We start from the raw sequence: 19,344 nt of genomic DNA, 5'->3' as shown, positions 1-19,344 counted from the left end.
CATAAGACTAAATGCATGCTTTAAATGATAAAATCATGACAATAATTAAATTTTACTTGTTTAATCAATCAATTAAAAGTAAGTGCATGCATTAAATGAGAAAATTTCGGAATAAATCGACTCTACTTGGATTAAGTAAAGTATTGATCAATTAAAAATAAATGCATGTATAAAACTTTGAATGGATAAGTGTAGCATCGATTAGTTAATAAGAATAAATGCATGGTATCGTATTTGCATTGTCATATTTGGGTTTTGAAATAGTTCTTTCTCTGGTTAAAACATTGAAAGAAGATTTTTTGTTCTTTTCTTCGTTGATCGTCAAAACCTGCTCACACTTGGACCATGATGACCCAACCAACTATTGGAAAGATGATAAGGCAACGAGGAAAGGGCATTAAAGGTAATTATTCATAATTTGTATTATTCATGAAACTATATTACTTGAAGGTTTTTGATTAATTTCAGGTAGGTCCAGAACGAGACTAGTTAACCTGGCAACTGGCAACGCAAAGTAAGTTTTTGAATATATTGATTTTAATTCCAAATCGTCTTGCATCATGATCTTTTGATTGAAGTTTTTGAAAAATGTAAAAAAGATATCTTTTATGATTTTCAGGAATGGTTTATTTTTATTTTTTGTCTAATCTAATCAGTTATTCTTTTCAGCTCAAATAAATTAATGATACAGTTGTGTTAAATGTTTGTTTGGTATGATTTTCAGGAGTATTGTATTCATGTATATGCCTTTTAAATAATAATAGTAATAAGGCTCTCTCTTTCAGCTTAAATAAATAAAAGAAAATTTAGTTTCCCCCTTTTTGTAGGTTAGATTATTGACCAACAAATTCCCTTCTTGTTCGTCAAGTTATTGGTTAACAAAAATCCTTTTTGTTCATTTTTTAATTATTTTTTTTTGCAGGAATTTATAATAATTAATAATTTTAAGTTATTTACAGAAATAGACTATTTAGATTTTAGTAAATTGTAACTTAGTATAAGGCTGCATTTACTCAGCGAGGAATAGTATTTTTGCCGTAAATGCAGCGACAAGCTCACCTACAAACTACTAACCCAAAATTGTGTTTTTAAATTGTAAGCTTGTCATAGGATTTTCAAAATTGTACTTTTACTGCAGTGATACAATTTTGAATTGTGTCCTATCTGATGACGCACGAAATGCAGAAACAAGCGGGAATATAATTTTTGGGTATTTTACAATATTATATATTTAAAACAATTATTAATATGTATATTTTTATTTATTAGAGTTATTAATGACTAGTTACAAGTTTGCTTACCTTCCTCCTTAACTTATCAAACACCTCGTTCAAGTTAAAAAAATATTAATTGTCACTAGAATCTTATTTAAATGCTTCTCAGTGAAAATTTAGGTGTGTTTTCATTAGGTCAAATTAATTTAAAATTTTTCGTTGAATATTTTATTATAAAATGAAATTTGAAAAATGGTAATTAGCATTTTATTGAATACATTTGCAGAATCTTTTAAATAATAGCTAAGTAGTGTTGTAGTATTATGTATTTGTTTATATTTAATTAGAATTATATTAGTAAAAATTATAATTTAACATATAAACTTAGGGCAACATTAATTTAAAATTTTTGTATAAATGATAAAATCCTGGGTTGAAATTTTAAAATACGAAATTGCACTTAAGTACTTAAAATTAATAAAAACAATAGTAATATATACTTGAATATGTTAAAGAAATTTAAAAACGGAACAAAATAATCGTCAGTTCAAATGTAATTGAAATCATTCTCAAACAACAAAAATCCAATTTTTCCCCTTCTCCTCTCTAAAAGTGGGATTCTTAGAAATAAACAATTGAAAGTGCCAGCAACACAAATTTGCACGGCTTACTTGACGGCGTATCCGCCGATCGCTACTTTTATCTTTCGCCTACACTCGTGATTATGTATTTATTTTTCTTTCACTTTTGCGGGGACAAATGCAAATTGGAAAAATGTCGAAAATCTAAGTGAAGACACGGGGCAGGGGACGCGTCTTATTCTAACCAAAATCAAAAATACCTTCATTCACCGTCGACCAATATAATTACAGATACATCAAGGTATGAATTATTGTTTAATTTATTTACATTATCAAAATTTATATTTTAAAAGAAATTCATTTGTTGATGTTAATTCCTTCAAACTTTAACATTCAATATCTTTTAAAGGGTAAGAGTTACAAAAAAATTGTAAGATACCCTTTTTGTAGAGCACTCAATTTCCTACAAGAAATGTAAACAGAAATTTTCTGTACGATCAAGCAATGTCCAGATATGGATTTTTACATATAAAATTAAGAGCTCATCTTTGAAGAGCATTTTTAAAGGTGCGTAGGAACCAAATTTTCAGTGTCGGAAGTTAAACAAAAATAGTCGATTATTTCGGGCCATCCTGCCAGTCTTGTTATCATATTTGTACAATTGTTTGATATCATTTTAAATGATGTTTTTACAATAAGAATATTCTGATTATTACATATGTCGCAGCGCGGTCAGGATTATCGGCCATTTCGAATATTAAATAACACGCAAGTAGTCCTTACAATGTAATTGAACTAACAGGCACAGGATTATAACTAATAGTCAAACAATTAGGTAGGAGTCGTATGAAACGCGGTGATCCCGACGGTTATGCCAAGCCAAGACTTCTATGCAGCTTCCCTGACGGAGCTTAACTGTCCGCCCTCGCAGGTCTCCTCTACCGTCACCCTCGGTTCGAGTACCATCCCCTGCTTAGCACTTCCGCTGATTCCACCCAAGTACTATAAGTATGCAACCCATAGTACTACTTGCGTTTCACATGAACCCTCCGACACATATATACAGAGTTAGTTTTAATCCTAGTATTCAGGCATCTAGTGGTACTATTGTGTTTTATTTTACTTTTGTTTAATATTATTAGTAATAAACTACTTAGTATAATTTCTTCTTTTTCTTAAATAACTTTAAACCTTTTTTATATATGTAAATTAACAAACGTTTTATGGATATTAGTTTCTTAAACAAAATTTTTATTAAGAACAATTCAAATAAGTCATTCAGAGTTTGAAAATAGGTCTGACTAATAAAAAGGTTACATTATAAAATTATAAAAATATTAACGACTGTGAATATCCCGATTTATATATTAATTTCAAATTATATATCAACAACAATGTTCCAAAGGTGTCGAACGTGATTTGCTGAATGGCCCCACTACTTAAAGTTAAAGTGCTAGTGGCAGTGCTTTTGCGTGAGATTTAGTAATTTCAATGTTTTAAATCTATGTTTTATATAATTAATCAATTAATTAATTATATTATTAAAATTATGTTTCAGGATTTTTTTGCATTTGACAAAAAAACATTTATTACTTACATTGCATTGCGTCCTGCATTTTGGTTGATTTTTAAAGAGATATTAAATCTATAATTGTACCCATTTAAGTGTTTGAATCGCCCACCATAGAACAAAATACATAAATAATTCAAACAGGTAAAAAATTTGTTTATACGGATACAACAACATAAAATTATAAATAAAAAAACATCTGGTATAAAATATTTTATTACATCGATTTAAACATGTAGAATTAAAAAGTCGTGTAACAATAACCTTACAAATTTCTAACGTATTTAACAATGCACAATGTGCTGGGTATCTATAAAAAATAACAAATATCACTACAATTCTATCAGTCTAACTCTAGCTAATCTTGTGGTATTGCTTCAATACACACTGGAAAACGCATATAAATAAACATTATTTTGAATTAAATTTTATAATGCAATAGTTTAATAACTGAAAACTTTATTATATTTTCGAACAACATGGTAGAATTTGATATATTTGAATTATTAACATGCTTCTCTCCATTGTATTGAACAATACCAAAAGATGTCTACAACACGCAACAGAAAACCAGGTTGATTAATGACCGCTAGAAAAATACAAAAAGTTCGATAAGAAGAAGGAAGATAATGTTGTAGATGCGACTCTAAAATGGTGGTTAATGTCTGATCTAATTTTTTTCTCCAATATCCAATCGTGGAAAATACATATAAAACTAATTGTCTACAGTATATATTTTATTTTTATATACAAAGATGGTAATGGTCCATGGTGATTAAATGGGGTTTTACATATACGGTGCAATATGAATACCGTTTCACTTCCATAATAATAGTAATTCCCTATAAGAAATTAATACATACCATTACAACTTTAATACACATTGTAGGGAATAGGCTTTGTCAACAGTTTTTAAAACGCTCGCGATCAATTCATTTGAAGTAATTGAGGTACTATTACAGTAAAACCCCATTACTCCATCGAACAAATTGACCTCAATATGGATTAGACTTCAAAATTGTTAAAATTAAGTTTTAACATTTTTAACTTAATTGATAAATTGAGTACTTAAAATTTGATTTTTTTAAATTAACTTTTAACTATGATAAAATTATACACAACAAAATTTATAAAATAAAATGAGATCATTTTGTTTGATGGTTAAAAAGGACAAACAAAATAAAACAAACCAAATGATAAAATTAAATTATTTAATAAAAAATACTACACATGCTAGAATAAAGTTAAAAACAAAAAATATATATATAACAACATGTGACTTGTTTCCGTTTTATATTCAATAATACAAGTTTGGTCCATAACAGATATATTAATAACAAATATCCATATAATAAAGTAAAAAATGGCATTCTTTAAAATTTGCCACCTCAAAAAATCTATTACCCTGTGCAATGCATTTAGTTTTCTTGTTGCGATTCAACACAGATTGTGCGTCATTTTTTGAATTCTTTGAATATGTAAGATCAGACAGCATTAGAGTTACAAAGAGTAAGTATCAGTCAGTTATAGATAATATTTATAAAATACAAAGAATCAGATAGAAACAAAGACCTGTATTTATTGTATGTACAGTTAGGCCTTGTTTTCCATTCGTTTAGCACAGCACATTCGGCAGTAGCCTTATATCACTGATAGTTCAACAGTATTGCAAAATTGGTTAACAACAATAATACATCAACAATATATATTTACCGCAACAGACAAATCCGCGACCTAGTCTATTTGGCACTATGACTATGACTTGCAAAGGTGAAAATCGACAAAAAATGCTCTATATTTCGGAAAAATGTTGAATTATATATAATACGTTCAAATATTTCATAATACTGAATATGTTTATACATGTTTAAGATATGTACAGTTCATATTTACACTTATTAGATGCTGGGATTTTAGGAAATATTTGAACGGTAAACAATTTCTAATTGTTCACTCTACAAGAGAGAAGAAAGATTAACAGACTATGTTAATTCTCAGAGAGTATAGAATTTTCATGACAAATGGAACATCTTGTACCACAAAATTGTCATTTCTTCAATAATTCTAATTATAAAATGCAATTTTTATTCGAGTATTTTCGGTCGATCTTCATAATGAATAAATACACTGGGGGTTTTGACTGGTCATGGAAGAATCTTGTTACAGTAAAGTGGTCTTGTCTCAGGAGATGTCCTGCTGCTGTTGATGCCTCGACTTTTTATTCGTGCCAAATGTAAACCACGTGCCCATCTTCCTTCCCAATGAATTCGAGTTAGAAGTGTTTAGTTGCAACGTCGATCCCATATAGCCAGAATCGTGTTTGAAGTTTTTACCACCTATAAGAAATTCAAAAATAAATAAATTGTTTAAAAAAATTTCTTATGTTCAACTCACTTCTCGGTTTTCGGGGCGGTCGCCTCTGTGACCTGGCAGCAAGTCTGGCAAGTTGCCTTGCAGCAGCAGGTAAATCGAGACCACTGTCTTTGTCTTGTCCGACTATCCGCCGTTCTTCGGAGAACAGTCGCAACCACCGTTGCTTATCATTCGCCGAACGGCAACAGAACATCAGCCACTTGTCTCTCACGCAGCTGTACAGTTTGATTCCATGTCGTACATTTACACCGGAGTGCAAATCTAAAAATAATAAAATATTAAGAATAGAGCTACAATTTTTTTAATTAGTATTGTAAGTAAATAGTGAATTTTTTACCTTTTCCATCGGGAACGTCTATGACTTCGCAGGTATCAAGGCATATTCTTCCTTTATAGACAAAAGTATTCCTTTTCAAAATATCCTGCAACGTCAAAGATTAATATATGCAGAAAGAAACAATTAAATTTATCTAACCTTTTTGCAGTAGACAATTTGGTGATCAAAAAGAAATAGCGTTATGTTGTTCGTCCACATACCCGACGTAACTTTCACAACTTCACCTTGGTGAATTAACTGCGAGCTGTGTTCTATGAGATCTTCACCCTATAACAAATTTGTGACATAATACAATATACTTTTAGATAGGGTTTCTTAATATGTTACCTCCCAACCTTCAACCCTTTGCTGCCACGCACATAATTTCTCAAGACTCTCCATCCGTCGTTTCCTTTCGTTGATGAGTGTAGCTACGTCACGCATCACCTCGAGTGCGTCTTTGATGCTCTTGTAATCCTGATGGTCAGTCTTGGTATATTTGAGAAGTTCAGCCAGCTGCAGCGGATATTTGCATATCCTTTGAACAGGTGTTAGAAGGTATCCATCTAAGGGTATTTCGATGAGACCGCGCATGAGTCTACAAGCTTCGAAGAATTTGCTGTAATTGTTGTACTGGTAGAGCTCTTGGAGGGCAGCTGTAGCAAGTGGATGACTGTTGCAGTAATCAGAGTACATTTTAAAACCTAGAAACAATGAAATAAATTATAACATATTAAATAAAATATTTTTTTCATTCATTGGTAAAGTTACAATTACAATGCTGTAAAATTCTAAAGAACAAAGAACAACTTCATTTAAAGTACCAAAGGAAATCCCTTTGTCTGCTGAAATAAAAGACAGTTGGCCTATATTCTACTTGCTTTATTTATATCACAAGTTTGAAGTTTTCTGTAGTTCAATAGTAAAATTCTTATTTATTTATGTTAAATATATTTAATAATTTCGATCATTCGTTAAGAATAAAAATATTAAGTAAAATATTAATAATAAACATACCATCTTTGTGTTTTAAGAAACAGCCGCCAACACAGCTTTTGTAGGGCGAGTCCCAGTCGATGCAGGCTTCCAGATCCTTTAGGAAAGCCGACTGAAACTGTAGAATTTGTTCCAGATTGATAAAAATTGTTGCAATCTGTTCCTGGTTAAACATGTCCTTGCGTTTGCGGCACTCGCTCACATAACCTTCAGCAACGTCGCGCAACACCTTCACAAAGTCTCTTTCAGTGTGCACTAGTTCACGCACCACACTAGTTCGCACCTGGTCGTTGCTCAGCAAGGATATGCTGGTACGACGACGAATTGATGCAGTTACCGGACGGCCTGACGCCATTGCGGCTAAACAGTCTTCTACGGTATCCTCCTGACTGACTCGGAGGCGAACGAATTGGGCGGGGAACCATCCTGACTTTCCTATATCAATTGGAGAAATTAGAGCACGACTGAAAGCATAATTTGGAATAAACTTACCTTTGGTGGAGCCCCACCACCAATCTCGATTGGCCGTTTCCAATACTTCGATAACGTCACCTGCTCGAAATGCTAGCTCTTCAGCTTCGATGGCCACGTGGTCGAATACTGCTTCGGCCAATATCACCATTTCTTCATCCATAGCTAGTTCTAGGGACTTCTTTCTCTCGTTCAGCGACGCAATCGATGATTCCGAATCCGACATGGCTTCGTCGTCTGATGTACCCAGTCTTGCATCTTGTTCATCCTCACTTAGTATATTGGAGCCACCAACCCTCAATCCTTAAATAATATATATTATTTTAGAGAAGCTCTTTATTTTTGAATATGTAACTAAACTAATACACTAGCGTCGTTAATTACCTGCTGTTTTAGTTCTCATGAGTGGCGACAGCTTGTCGATATCAAGTGGTTGGCTGAGTGAACGTCGGAGCTGGCCTCTGCGGCGTCCACTTCGCAGTTGAACACCACCGGGGGCGTCGGGCGGCTTTTTGTTGGGGCTCTGGAGACGGGCCGAGCCGCCACTTCCCGGTCTCAGATGATGGGCTGGCGACGACATCAGTCGGCGGTAGGAGGAGCGTGGATCCCAATTCAGAAGACGTTGCCCGCCCAGGTCAGACCTGGTGCGACGAACTTGTTGGTTTCTGTGAGCACGTTGCTTCAAATCAGCCTAAAAAAATAATAATACTTAGTATTTTGGAGAAAATAGTAACAAGGAACAGAGTATTTTTTTAGTTTCTAAAAGGCCAGGTAGAAATATTAGATTTAATGGAATTTGAATGTTGGAACAAAGATGAGCTAAAAATACTTTGAAACAATTTATGTCCTACACTTATTTGGTGTACATTTGATTTAAATTATAAACGCGCTTATTTTTAAAGTCTGGAATACCTGAGTGCAAGTATAAATATACATTCTATTTATAAGTTACATCATTGGGTAAACTAATCTCATCGCTTTAAATTTCACTACAGTGTAACTGAAGTGATTCTGATAAACACCAAAACAAATAATGTGTGAAATGTGATTTTAAAATGCGAACCAATTTTCAAATTAAATTTGATAGATTATTAATTGTTAATATTATAACTAAGGACCAGTTATAAATTTCATAATATTTAAAATGTTATTATTTATTAAATGATTTTAAAATATTAATTTAAAAATGTAATATGGAAAATGTGTGGAATAGTGTATTAGAAAACACAATTTTTAATATATTGTATAATTAATGTCAAATATTATTTTATTGTATATAAATTTATTTTGTAACCGTGATTATGTAATGTTGCGGTTAAAAGAGAATTCAGAAAATATACGAATCGACTCTATCTTAGCCTCTTCTTGTATTCAATTATTCATAGGGGAAAACTGCAAGATCAATATTGTGCGAAGGCAACAGTAAATATTTTACCTTTGAACACATAAGGCACTAACTTAAACAAACATTTTTATTGTGTGTAGTGAGTACAATTAACCTTATCGAATGAATCACGGTATAATGACGTCGTAAGTAATTATTGACTGAATTAACGTATGATGAATGACATATTTGGCTGGAATTTTAAGGGTGACATAAGGGTTGTCTAATTGGGGTAAATTTGACGTAACCTCCAAAAAATACTCACGTTTAATTGGTCAAAGTATTGGCCAATGAAAGTGTCTATTCAATATGAATTCAATATAATTCTTATGATTTTCAACACTTCAACAACAACATTAATACACAAAATAAACATGCAACCGTCGAATCAGTGCGTGATAATAGTAAGAGTAACGGACCTCGCAGCCAGATAATGCAAACCCACACGCCTAAGCACGTTTCCATTCGAATCAAATGTAATTGCGCGAAATTTGCATAGCCACCGGCGACGCTCGATCACCTCACGTCCTCAAACGCCGCGACACATTCCCGGAAAACCGACGGCAACAATAACAACGGGGCCCCGGCGTCGCGACGATCGATACGCCACATGCACTTCGGGCTGCATATTTTTTCCGAAGGCAGCAACCGCAAGGGAACACAACTGTACAGTGTACAGTGTACACACAATATACCGATATACCGGCGGATACAGGTAGCGGGGTCGCGCAGATGTTCCGACTGAGGTGGATTCGATCGGAGCGGGTCGCACCTGCCGTTGGTGCCTTCGAGCGTTCTGGTGGACGTCTGGCGCCTTTGGCGCGCCGCTCTCCTCTAAACTTCCGTCTGGTCGCTCGCAACGTGAGTGCGAGTGCATGCGAGACCGCGGGACTGTAGGAAGTCGCCGTTATCACGAGACGAGAGGGAAAGAGACACTATGGGCATGCTGAGCCGGATCGAGGGGATCGTGGAAATAGAATGGGACGTATAATATATACCATACCGAACGAAAAGCGTTTGATCTGACTGCAATTTAAGAGAGACATCAAGCACGACAAAGACAGTCTGCAAGTCTGCAAGCTTGCCACGTAGTGAGAGACCTTTACTGTCTCTCAAAATTTAGTGGGGTCAAATACTATAGGTCTATAGGTAAGAACAAACTGGAGAAATAATATAAATATTTAGAAATGTTTTTATATTGTTATTTATTACTGATATTTGTATTTATTAATAAATATCACTAAAAAATTAAATATCGATATTTATACTTATTAAATTTAGGTAAAAATTTAATTATCAAAATGGCAATTTAATTAATTTCGAGAACATATGTGGACATATATTTAGAAATGTTTTTATCTTATTATTTAATTATAATTTTATATGTTTTTTATATTTAATAATAAGTATTACTGAAAAATCAATATTGATATTTATATTTATATTTATTAAATTTAGATAAAAATTTAATTATCAAAATGAACAATTTAATTAATTTCGAAAATCAAATATCCAGCAGTTTTACCACTGCATTAATTTGACTTTTTTTCTGATAATTTATTGATAAATATTGATATTTAGAACAAAATTTTCTTAAACTTAAATGAAAAAGATTAATTATTAAAATTAAATAAATATTACAAATATCCAAGAATGTTAATACATTAATAATGTTTTTGATATTGTATTAATAAAAATTTCAGAGATCATAGTAGAAAATTTGGATTATATCTATTTTTAATTTAAATGAAAGAAAATTATTATAATGAACAATTTAATTAATTTTCAGAATATGAAACTGGTAAAATAATAACAATTGGAAGAATGAAACAATGCCTAAATTGAATTGAGAGTAATTAAGACTTCATAATAAATAAATAAATTATATTTATAATAAATTAATAAATTTTTTGGTAAATACATAACGAGATTAAACACACTGCTATACCAATAAAAATATTTGTTTTTAAAGAGTGGCGAAAAAATTTAGTATTTACCGACGTCAAGTCGAGAATTCCTTTTAGTGATATCATTTGGCCACTGTGCGCAAGGAGTATGCGGTGTGAATTCAATGACCATTGTTGCATTTACTCTTTACTGTAGCATTTGCCCAAGTGACTCACTTCCAATTTACGGTTTGAGGTGGGAAATTATAGGCTATGTTGCAATTACGTGACATTTTGTTTATTTCAAATTATGCGCTAAATAAAATAAAAGTTGTTAATTTTTATCAGTAATTTGAATATGAATCACACACTTAAAATATCACCAACATGAGGTATTTCGTTTTAATAAAATGTGTAATGTGTGAGGGATTATAATGGGAATTTTGTGGGGACATTATGAAATGCGCATCTATAATTAATTAACAACTGTTTGGCGATAAAAACCGGAACTAACTTTTAGCCAGATAAGCGTGTTGTATCAGTGGCTAACTAAAACTTCATTTACAATTTCTGGGTCAAGCAAAAATACAGTGATAAATTTACGATATTAACTGATCAATACGAAAATAAGAGAACACTTTTCCTAACATCAAAATTTTGGGAACCATATTGTTCTCACATTATACTTTTTTTGATTATGCATTTCATGAATTGTTGTTAATTAATCAGCAATTTAGAATGTTTGTCATCAGATATTGTCAACAATTACCGTGTTGATTTACTGGGAAGTCGTTAACCCATTGGAAGATTATATATGTTCACTTGTAATTAAAACAAAAACCGACTTTCACAAATATTAATCGTTGACTTACTTTAAATTTGTCAATGAGAATTTGGTTGAGCAGATCGGAATGGGGTCGGGATAGTTTGCCGTGTGGGGGTCGTCGTCGAACAGTCGGGGGACTGTCCAGTTCGTCGCCTGGTGGATCGGTGTCGTGGGACTCAGAACTGTCACCAGCGCCCCCACAACTGGGCACCATCTGCAAAACAACTCTTGTAGACTCTGTTGTGCTTTCAATTTGTAGGAAAAAAGTAAAATTGTGCAAGAGGCAGGCGTAGCCCAAATGTATATCTTGTGTGACCATAAATTAAAGTATGTTACAGTTAGTTAGTTACATATCAATCTTTCTCCTTATCATATTTACATATCTTAAATAAGGTAGACAGGTTTATTCGTTTTTATTGAACAAAAATTAATTAATTTCATAATTTGAAATAATTATTATTTTAGCTGTGAAATATCTCTAATAATAAGTTACTAATATTGAGCTGTCTCGATACATTATGAAGTCAATGTATACCAATTAGAAAAATTTTAAAATTATGGTTAAAATAACAACAAATAAACCTTAATACAAGATTTTTCTTAGCACATAAATTATACCTGAATTAGACACAAGCACATTTGGCTATGCAATTTTAAGGCAGGTTTTATGAGTTTAATTGTGTTAAATTTCAAAAAATTACGAACCGTTTCCTCAGTCATTGACCTATTTTTAACAACAATCACATTTTTAGACAAATACAATATAATTACCCAACATCCCTTAAATCTTTTGTGGTGGAATTACATTAACAATCAGAGATATTAAATTGCAACTATAATATAATAGTTGTTAATTTATTTTTAATATCTTGACTGTAAAGAAATCCCCTTAACGTCGTCTCCAACGTTTAACAAGAACAATACAGGTGGTACAGATTATAACATAAACAAGACTACAAACAAATACGAGTACATCGGCCGGTGTAGTATCATTTTATTTACTTAGGTGGCCGAAAACAAAGCCGGTGATAATTAAGCAGACTGGCACCACAAAAACCGATTAAGGAGGGTTATCTTTAAGTCATTTTCTCGACCAGAAAGATTACTCGTTGTCCGAAAAAAAGATCCTCAGTAATTGCGTGTAATTATTATCGAATTATTTTAAACTTTTTGGCGTTTTTTGGGGTGTCGGTAATTAGTGTGATTTATTGTGTCGGACTGAGTTCGGTCGGCAAGCAATTAAAATGATTCTGGCCAAAGCGTGGACTAAACTAAATTAAAACGGGATTGCCTTTATAAAACGCCGTCATTTCCAGACATTATTAACATATTAATAATGGTCTAACCGTTTCACTTCAGATAATCGTTTAATTTTTAATGTTCCCTTTAATAACTATTAACCCTATAGATTTAAATTTGGTCAGACAAAAATTGAGTTGGTTATTATAAATTCATGTGACTCTGTATCTATGCAAAATTAAAGTGAATTATTACATATTTAGAACTTTCCAATTAGAAAGTTGTCGAAAACTTGAGATTTACCGTATTAGGGACATAATTTGTATTTATAACTTTTTACTAAAATGTGTCACCATGTGCAAACATTGTATTTTGCAATTTAATAAAATGAAATCATAAATAACAAACAAAATAATAAAATGGGTCACTGATATTTACGTAAGCATCAAAAGACTAGCAATTACTAAAATTGATGTGGAAATATTAATTCTTTATATGACTGCATAAAATGAATTATTTGTTTAGCAAATAGTTTGTAATCCCACAAGAACAAAAATTAATTTCGTTAATGGTTACATTAAATTTGTACGAATACTAAAAAAATATTTTTAGGGTGTTATATAAAATAATTAATAAATTTTGAACGTAAAATTTGAAAATACAATGGAAAGCCCGTTTTTAAAAGGCGATCCTAAAATTAGCTCAACGACTGATTATTATCTTATACCAATTCTCAAATTGAATACTGTCCACCACAAGGATTATATAAGATCCTTGAGGTTTGCCACTATTCAAAAAATACCTTACAAATTAGGTGTTATAGACAGATAATATCTTACCAAGCTAATCTAGCTGCAGACTAGAAAAAATTTGAGAAATATTAGTGTGCTGTTAAACAAAAATTAATATATTTTGTGTCTACCTACCATTAATTAATTAATTGTTAGTTTTACAAAATGAAACACACAAAATTACCCAAAAACTATCAGGGAATTGTGAATACATTTAAAAATAAATATTTTATGTGTTTCACTGCTTGTTTAATTTTAGTGCCTCATACCGAAGACGGGTGCATATTAGGATGCCATAGTGTGCAAACATCTCACCTCGATCTGAATGCCGCTGTCTCCACTGTTGCATTTCGCACTGCGGGCGGCCTTGTTCAGCTTCTTTCGTTCTTTACTTGTACGCCAAATGAGCGGACCAAACCTAACGAACACACCGAAAATTAAAATTCCGAATGTACGTTTTTTTTTCAAAACCTACCTGTATTTCTGTTCGGTATTCTCGTCTTTCGAGTCGTTAGGGCAATTCGATGAGGGCGATAAGGGAAGGGAGGGTACGTGTTGCGGCGATTCTTCTTCGGACGGTTCGGCGAGGATCTCGGAGAGATTGTCGCCCACGTCCGAGCCACAGCTCTCCTTGCTTCCTCCCTGTTTCTTTTGTTGGAATTTCAACGAGAACGTCTTGCGGAATTTCTGGAGCACACTCTCGGTGGTGCTCGCTGAAACCAAACCGAAACGTGGTTCAGAATTAATGTAAAAATCTATGTTTAACGAGACAAGAGTAAGTTTTCGAACATGTGTTCGATCAAAAACATTAACCAAACACACTTTGTACATATTGTTGTAAAACATAAAACAGATAGCCTTGCATTGAATTGTACATTCCGATTATTTTCTGAATGGTTCAGTTGAAATTCCTGGTTCTTTTTAGAATTCGAGGCACAAAAGGGACTAGAATAACATCTGCTTATTTAGTCTACATGTCTATAGGCATTTCGAATCTCGGAACGGAACAAATGCGTACATATTGTAGAGATTTTTCAAACCGGTCTCTCTTTTTTTTTAATTTCCGCCATTTGTGAGGGTGAGGAATATACCTCGGGGCAATTTAAATGTCGTTTTCCAGCAAAATTACTTTAATAGATTATTAGGGCAACTCAGGAAATGATCCTTACATCGCTAAATATCGAAGTTCACAGATATTTAGAATATGAGTGTAATTTAAAGAACATTACTCCGCTCGTTATTTTAAGTTATGAGTATGTAATAAATTTATTTATAAATACACAATGTGCTAGTCCATTTGTTATTTAAGAAACTCCGCTCTATACGTTCAATTTGCAGTTAATTTCATGTTTATTGTAGTAACCAAAATAATAATAAACAGGAGTATCTGGTTTGTTCCAAAATATTTATATGATGTAAAGAAATCTTTCAGTTTGTAAGCGTTTTTGAGTGAGAAATATTTTATGTTTTACAAATAGGAATTTCACCTTGTAGTGTGTGGTTAATAAAAGTTTTATATCAGTTGGAATTTCACAACTCGAGTTTAAATATGATGTTAAATTCTTTCTTCCCCTTCTCTAAAACAATGTATGAACAAATATGTGGCGTAAATTTTACAAATTTAATCAACCAAATGGCAGATTTTATCTTCATTCGACATTTAAAATATTGATAACAAAGTAATGCAATTTTCTCGCAACAATTTATTTATAAAATAATGTAAACAGTAATTCTTGCCATTAAGAAATATTCCCTTAACTAACGTCACCATAAGAATAAGTAATATTTTCCAACAATTTTTATTGTGGTTAATGAATAACTTTTAAAGATAACTCTTGCAACAGATAAGAATTACCAGTTTTTGTCTGTTAATAATGTCAATATAGTCATTATTTTATTTAAAGGGGTGTGACAGTAATTCCTGCCGTTAAGAAATATTCCCTTAACTAACGTCACCATAAGAATAAGTAATATTTTCCAACAATTTTTATTGTGGTTAAAGATAACTCTTGCAACAGATAAGAATTTTCAGGTTTTGTCTGTTAATAATGTCAATGTGGTCATTATAAAGGGGTGTTAATTTCCGTTTGTTCTTGTCCCAAAACAAATATAACGACGGAAATCATAATAGACAACATCATTAGTAATTTAATAAGGAAAACGCACAGGAAATTGTTTTCCTCAAGAAAAATATTAAGTTCCGCAATACTTTATTGGGGTGTAAAACGGAAATGGACCACATCCCTCTCGGGATTCGATTTTTTATTTGTTTTCATCAACTCACAACAACGTACTTATATAAACGTTATTTTAAATTATTTTGCTTCAACTTTTTTGACGGTTATATTTTAAACTCTATTTATGATTCACAGATGTGATTTTATTTAATATATTATGTTACAATGTACTGAATAAACTACTAGCACATTTTGAAATATTTTGTTTTTTTTATTATTGGGAATTCTCGTTAGAACGTTATCGAAGTTTGTTTTGAATATCGTATTTTCTTAAGAATTCAGGAATCCTCGTTGTAAATATATAGTTTAAGATTACAATAAATTACAATATGTACAATTTTGAAGCAAGATAAATTAAAATCTATTTCCGTTACAACAAATATAGCTGCACGTTGTTTTCTCAGCCTTGAAAGTTCGATCGTTAGTTGTGATTTATATCAAAAATTCAAATACAAGACTATTTGTGTTCGTTCAGTTATGTCTGCGGTTCAGATTAGAAACAGGTTATCTTATATAATAACAAATTAATAAATAATTGTAGCCAGAAGTCGGACGGTAGAATGGTAAGGTGTCGTTTACCATTGTTTAAAGTTTTAAAAATGGGGCTAATCTTTCGAGAGTACCATATACTCTTTCAGCACTTAAAAGATGTAATCTTACAGTTTAAAATGTTTACCTGTCGGCATCTTATAGCTTTTCGCGCTATGTTTATTTTATCCACATTTTATAGCACAGTGAAAAAAAAATCTTTGTAGGTAAAACTGAATCGTTATCACAAAGGGCTCCCATTTCAAGGAACAGCTGTCGAACGGTCGGAGAACGTTACAGCTGTTCCTGGAATGGCACAGATTCTCACAGTATGGAGCCTTGTTCATTTTTGATGTCGGCTTTCAGACACATTTATTTACGCAGCGGTGCACGAAATCACATTGTTTTATGTTAATTGAAAATGGACGCAGGTAAATCCATAAAATTGGACTGCGACACAGTTTCCAGTCGATTACCAAGTATTATACAAAGTCAAACACATCGTGTTTAATCAAGTTTTAAATGATTGAAAACAGTGTAGGTCAGTCAATGTTAATTAATTTATGCGTTTATGGGATCCTAGAAATTACAAACACCTGACCTGATAAGTAACTTTAGAATTTAGTCAAGCATTGCCTAGATAAACTATTTCGTTTTATCTTCTTGATTAAGTGACCGGTAAAAAGACGTTAAGTAGAAATATGATATTTGCATAGTAATATTCTTAATAATCAGAATTTAGAAACATTTTAGTTTACGTCTAGACAAAAAAATTGGTTTTCAGACGTGTAAATTGATGAGTTCCGAGAAGACCACCCAGAAAAAAGACTAACAACAAAATGTCGACAGTACGAATATTTATTTTTGTATAAACCACCGCATAAAAATGGAAGGAATTCAAAAAATGTCTTGAGCCAATAAGACGAAGGTTAACGTCAAGTTTTGTCGGGGTACCTACGTTTTCTTCTGAAACACGCGCATCCACAACGGGGCACACAAACTTTATCCTCACATTCCACCATAATATTGCACATCATATATGTAACCACTGAAATACCAGTTCTGTTCAAACAGTCGAAAGTACAAAAGAAAAAAAAATGCGACGGTACGACCGGCTTGGGCTTGGGAAACAATCACTACACGATCGCGTCGGCCATGGTACTGTGTGAAACTGGACGCGGTACCTTCCAATTCCAACGTCTGACTGCAAGATAACAGCCGGTTTAGGTGGTTTTCGATGCCATGCGGGTTGAACGGATCCTCCGCACAGTGGAGGAACGTCGTACTGTACATATTAATTGATTGGGTTGTGTTGGGCATAACAATAGATTGTTTATGATTATTTGATCGTTACGATCTGGACCTACGTGGGTGTTTTATTGATAGTTTGCAACGAGATTTGTTTCTATTGTTCCTTTACGATGACAATTGTGAAAATTAAATATTTGTTTTTAGGTTGGTTGGTTAATTAACAACAATAATAATTATGATTAGTCAAGAAAATTAATCTTATTTCATAATTAGTCTAAAAATAAAATATTTAATCTTTCACTTTATTAAATTTAATTTCTTTTTCATTATTATACACTAACATTTGACAAAGTCAATGTTGATTTGTTTTACGATAGACATTTAATTACAATTCTCAGCAGTATAAATAAATTTAATAGGTTTTCTAACATTTATGTGATTTATTGGATGTATGTTTGAAAATTCAAAATTTAATTATATACTTATGAGAATAATAAATTTTCATGCAGTTTTATGTCTCTAGCCTAGATATTTCACACAATGTCTGTTGAAAAGTTCAAACTGACCCACTGTGCAAGACATTGCAATATCTAATTACATTTTGCTTATATTGTCTTAATTAATATTTGCACAATGCAGTATAATGAAATGGGAACGTTTACAAGACGACTTGTTTATTTTATATGTAATTAGAATTTAATTATAAAAAATTAACTTAACTGAAAAGTCACAATATAGAGGCTTATGAAAAACTCGTTCAGTTTTATGTGTTTACATATTCAAAAAGTTCAGTATAAAATATTAGGGTGTTTTACCGTTAATCGTGGTTATTATCCGCTTTCTTTCCTCACCATGAACTATTAAAAATTCCTTAATGGTTTCCAAATTGAATTAAGCAAGTGCTTCACAGGTTCAGTGTACTAGATCTCACTTGGTGGTACCCATTATTCTGTTATCAAATATGTTTTTAGATAAAACATAATTAGTATCATATTATAAATAATTTTTAAAGTTTATTGAAATAAAGGGCGGCTTCGTTCCTAAAATATTATATTCTAAAGCATTGTTATTATATTAAACAACAAATTTATTTGATAAACCGCGCTGCCATAATATTATGTGTGCATACAAAATTTATCCAATTGTTTAGTGCTTAAACAACTGTAATTACTGTAGCGTTGATACCATATATAAACAAACGCATCGGTACCCCCGAAAACATAACAATATATTTTTTAATATTAAACATGAATTAATATAAACTGAATTATTATTCGTCTCAGTTTGTGCAAATATTATAATATAAAAATGTCTGCAGTCGAATTTGCCGCATAAAAAATTGCGTAACGTTACGGAATTATAATGGTATAATTAATGAAACACATCTTAATAACGTACGGGTTTAATTATTACCGGACACATCTCTTTATTTCCTGAAACTATACTATAATCGAAATTAATATAAAGAAAACTTTCTATTATGGGAATTTGTTAATCACAGATGAAGAAATGAACATCTCATCAATCACAATTTATGTGATTTATGTTTTCTATTTATAGTGCTGGTAAAATTAGGAATCCGTGTTACGTATGTGGAAGTATTTTGTGCAGCAGTAGTTTTAATTAAACATTATTGTAGGCGTTTGTCAATTTATCCTTCCAATTTATAATTTATGGTAAA

The 19,344-nt window shown here is 31.9% G+C and overlaps 1 protein-coding gene across 3 annotated transcripts in view; it reads right to left on the bottom strand.

Annotated features, from left to right (window-relative positions):
• Positions 1-4,559: 4,559 nt before the first annotated feature.
• Positions 4,560-19,344, bottom strand: part of LOC109604696 (serine/arginine repetitive matrix protein 2) — a 135,744-nt gene continuing 120,959 nt past the window's right edge. For all 3 annotated transcript variants that reach the window (XM_049965653.1, XM_049965654.1, XM_049965655.1), the window contains 11 exons: positions 14,123-14,360; positions 13,963-14,065; positions 11,664-11,831; positions 7,906-8,212; positions 7,543-7,824; positions 7,072-7,485; positions 6,403-6,758; positions 6,214-6,342; positions 6,076-6,160; positions 5,760-5,999; positions 4,560-5,701 (listed from right to left, as the gene is read on the bottom strand). In XM_049965653.1, coding sequence (XP_049821610.1) covers positions 5,547-5,701; positions 5,760-5,999; positions 6,076-6,160; positions 6,214-6,342; positions 6,403-6,758; positions 7,072-7,485; positions 7,543-7,824; positions 7,906-8,212; positions 11,664-11,831; positions 13,963-14,065; positions 14,123-14,360 — 2,477 coding nt within the window. In that variant the 3' untranslated portion in view covers positions 4,560-5,546. The remainder of the gene's footprint in view (positions 5,702-5,759; positions 6,000-6,075; positions 6,161-6,213; positions 6,343-6,402; positions 6,759-7,071; positions 7,486-7,542; positions 7,825-7,905; positions 8,213-11,663; positions 11,832-13,962; positions 14,066-14,122; positions 14,361-19,344) is intronic.

Source organism: Aethina tumida, chromosome 3 (assembly GCF_024364675.1).
Source record: "Aethina tumida isolate Nest 87 chromosome 3, icAetTumi1.1, whole genome shotgun sequence".
Lineage (NCBI taxonomy): Eukaryota > Metazoa > Arthropoda > Insecta > Coleoptera > Nitidulidae > Aethina > Aethina tumida.
This window is presented reverse-complemented; position numbering and strand designations above follow the sequence as displayed.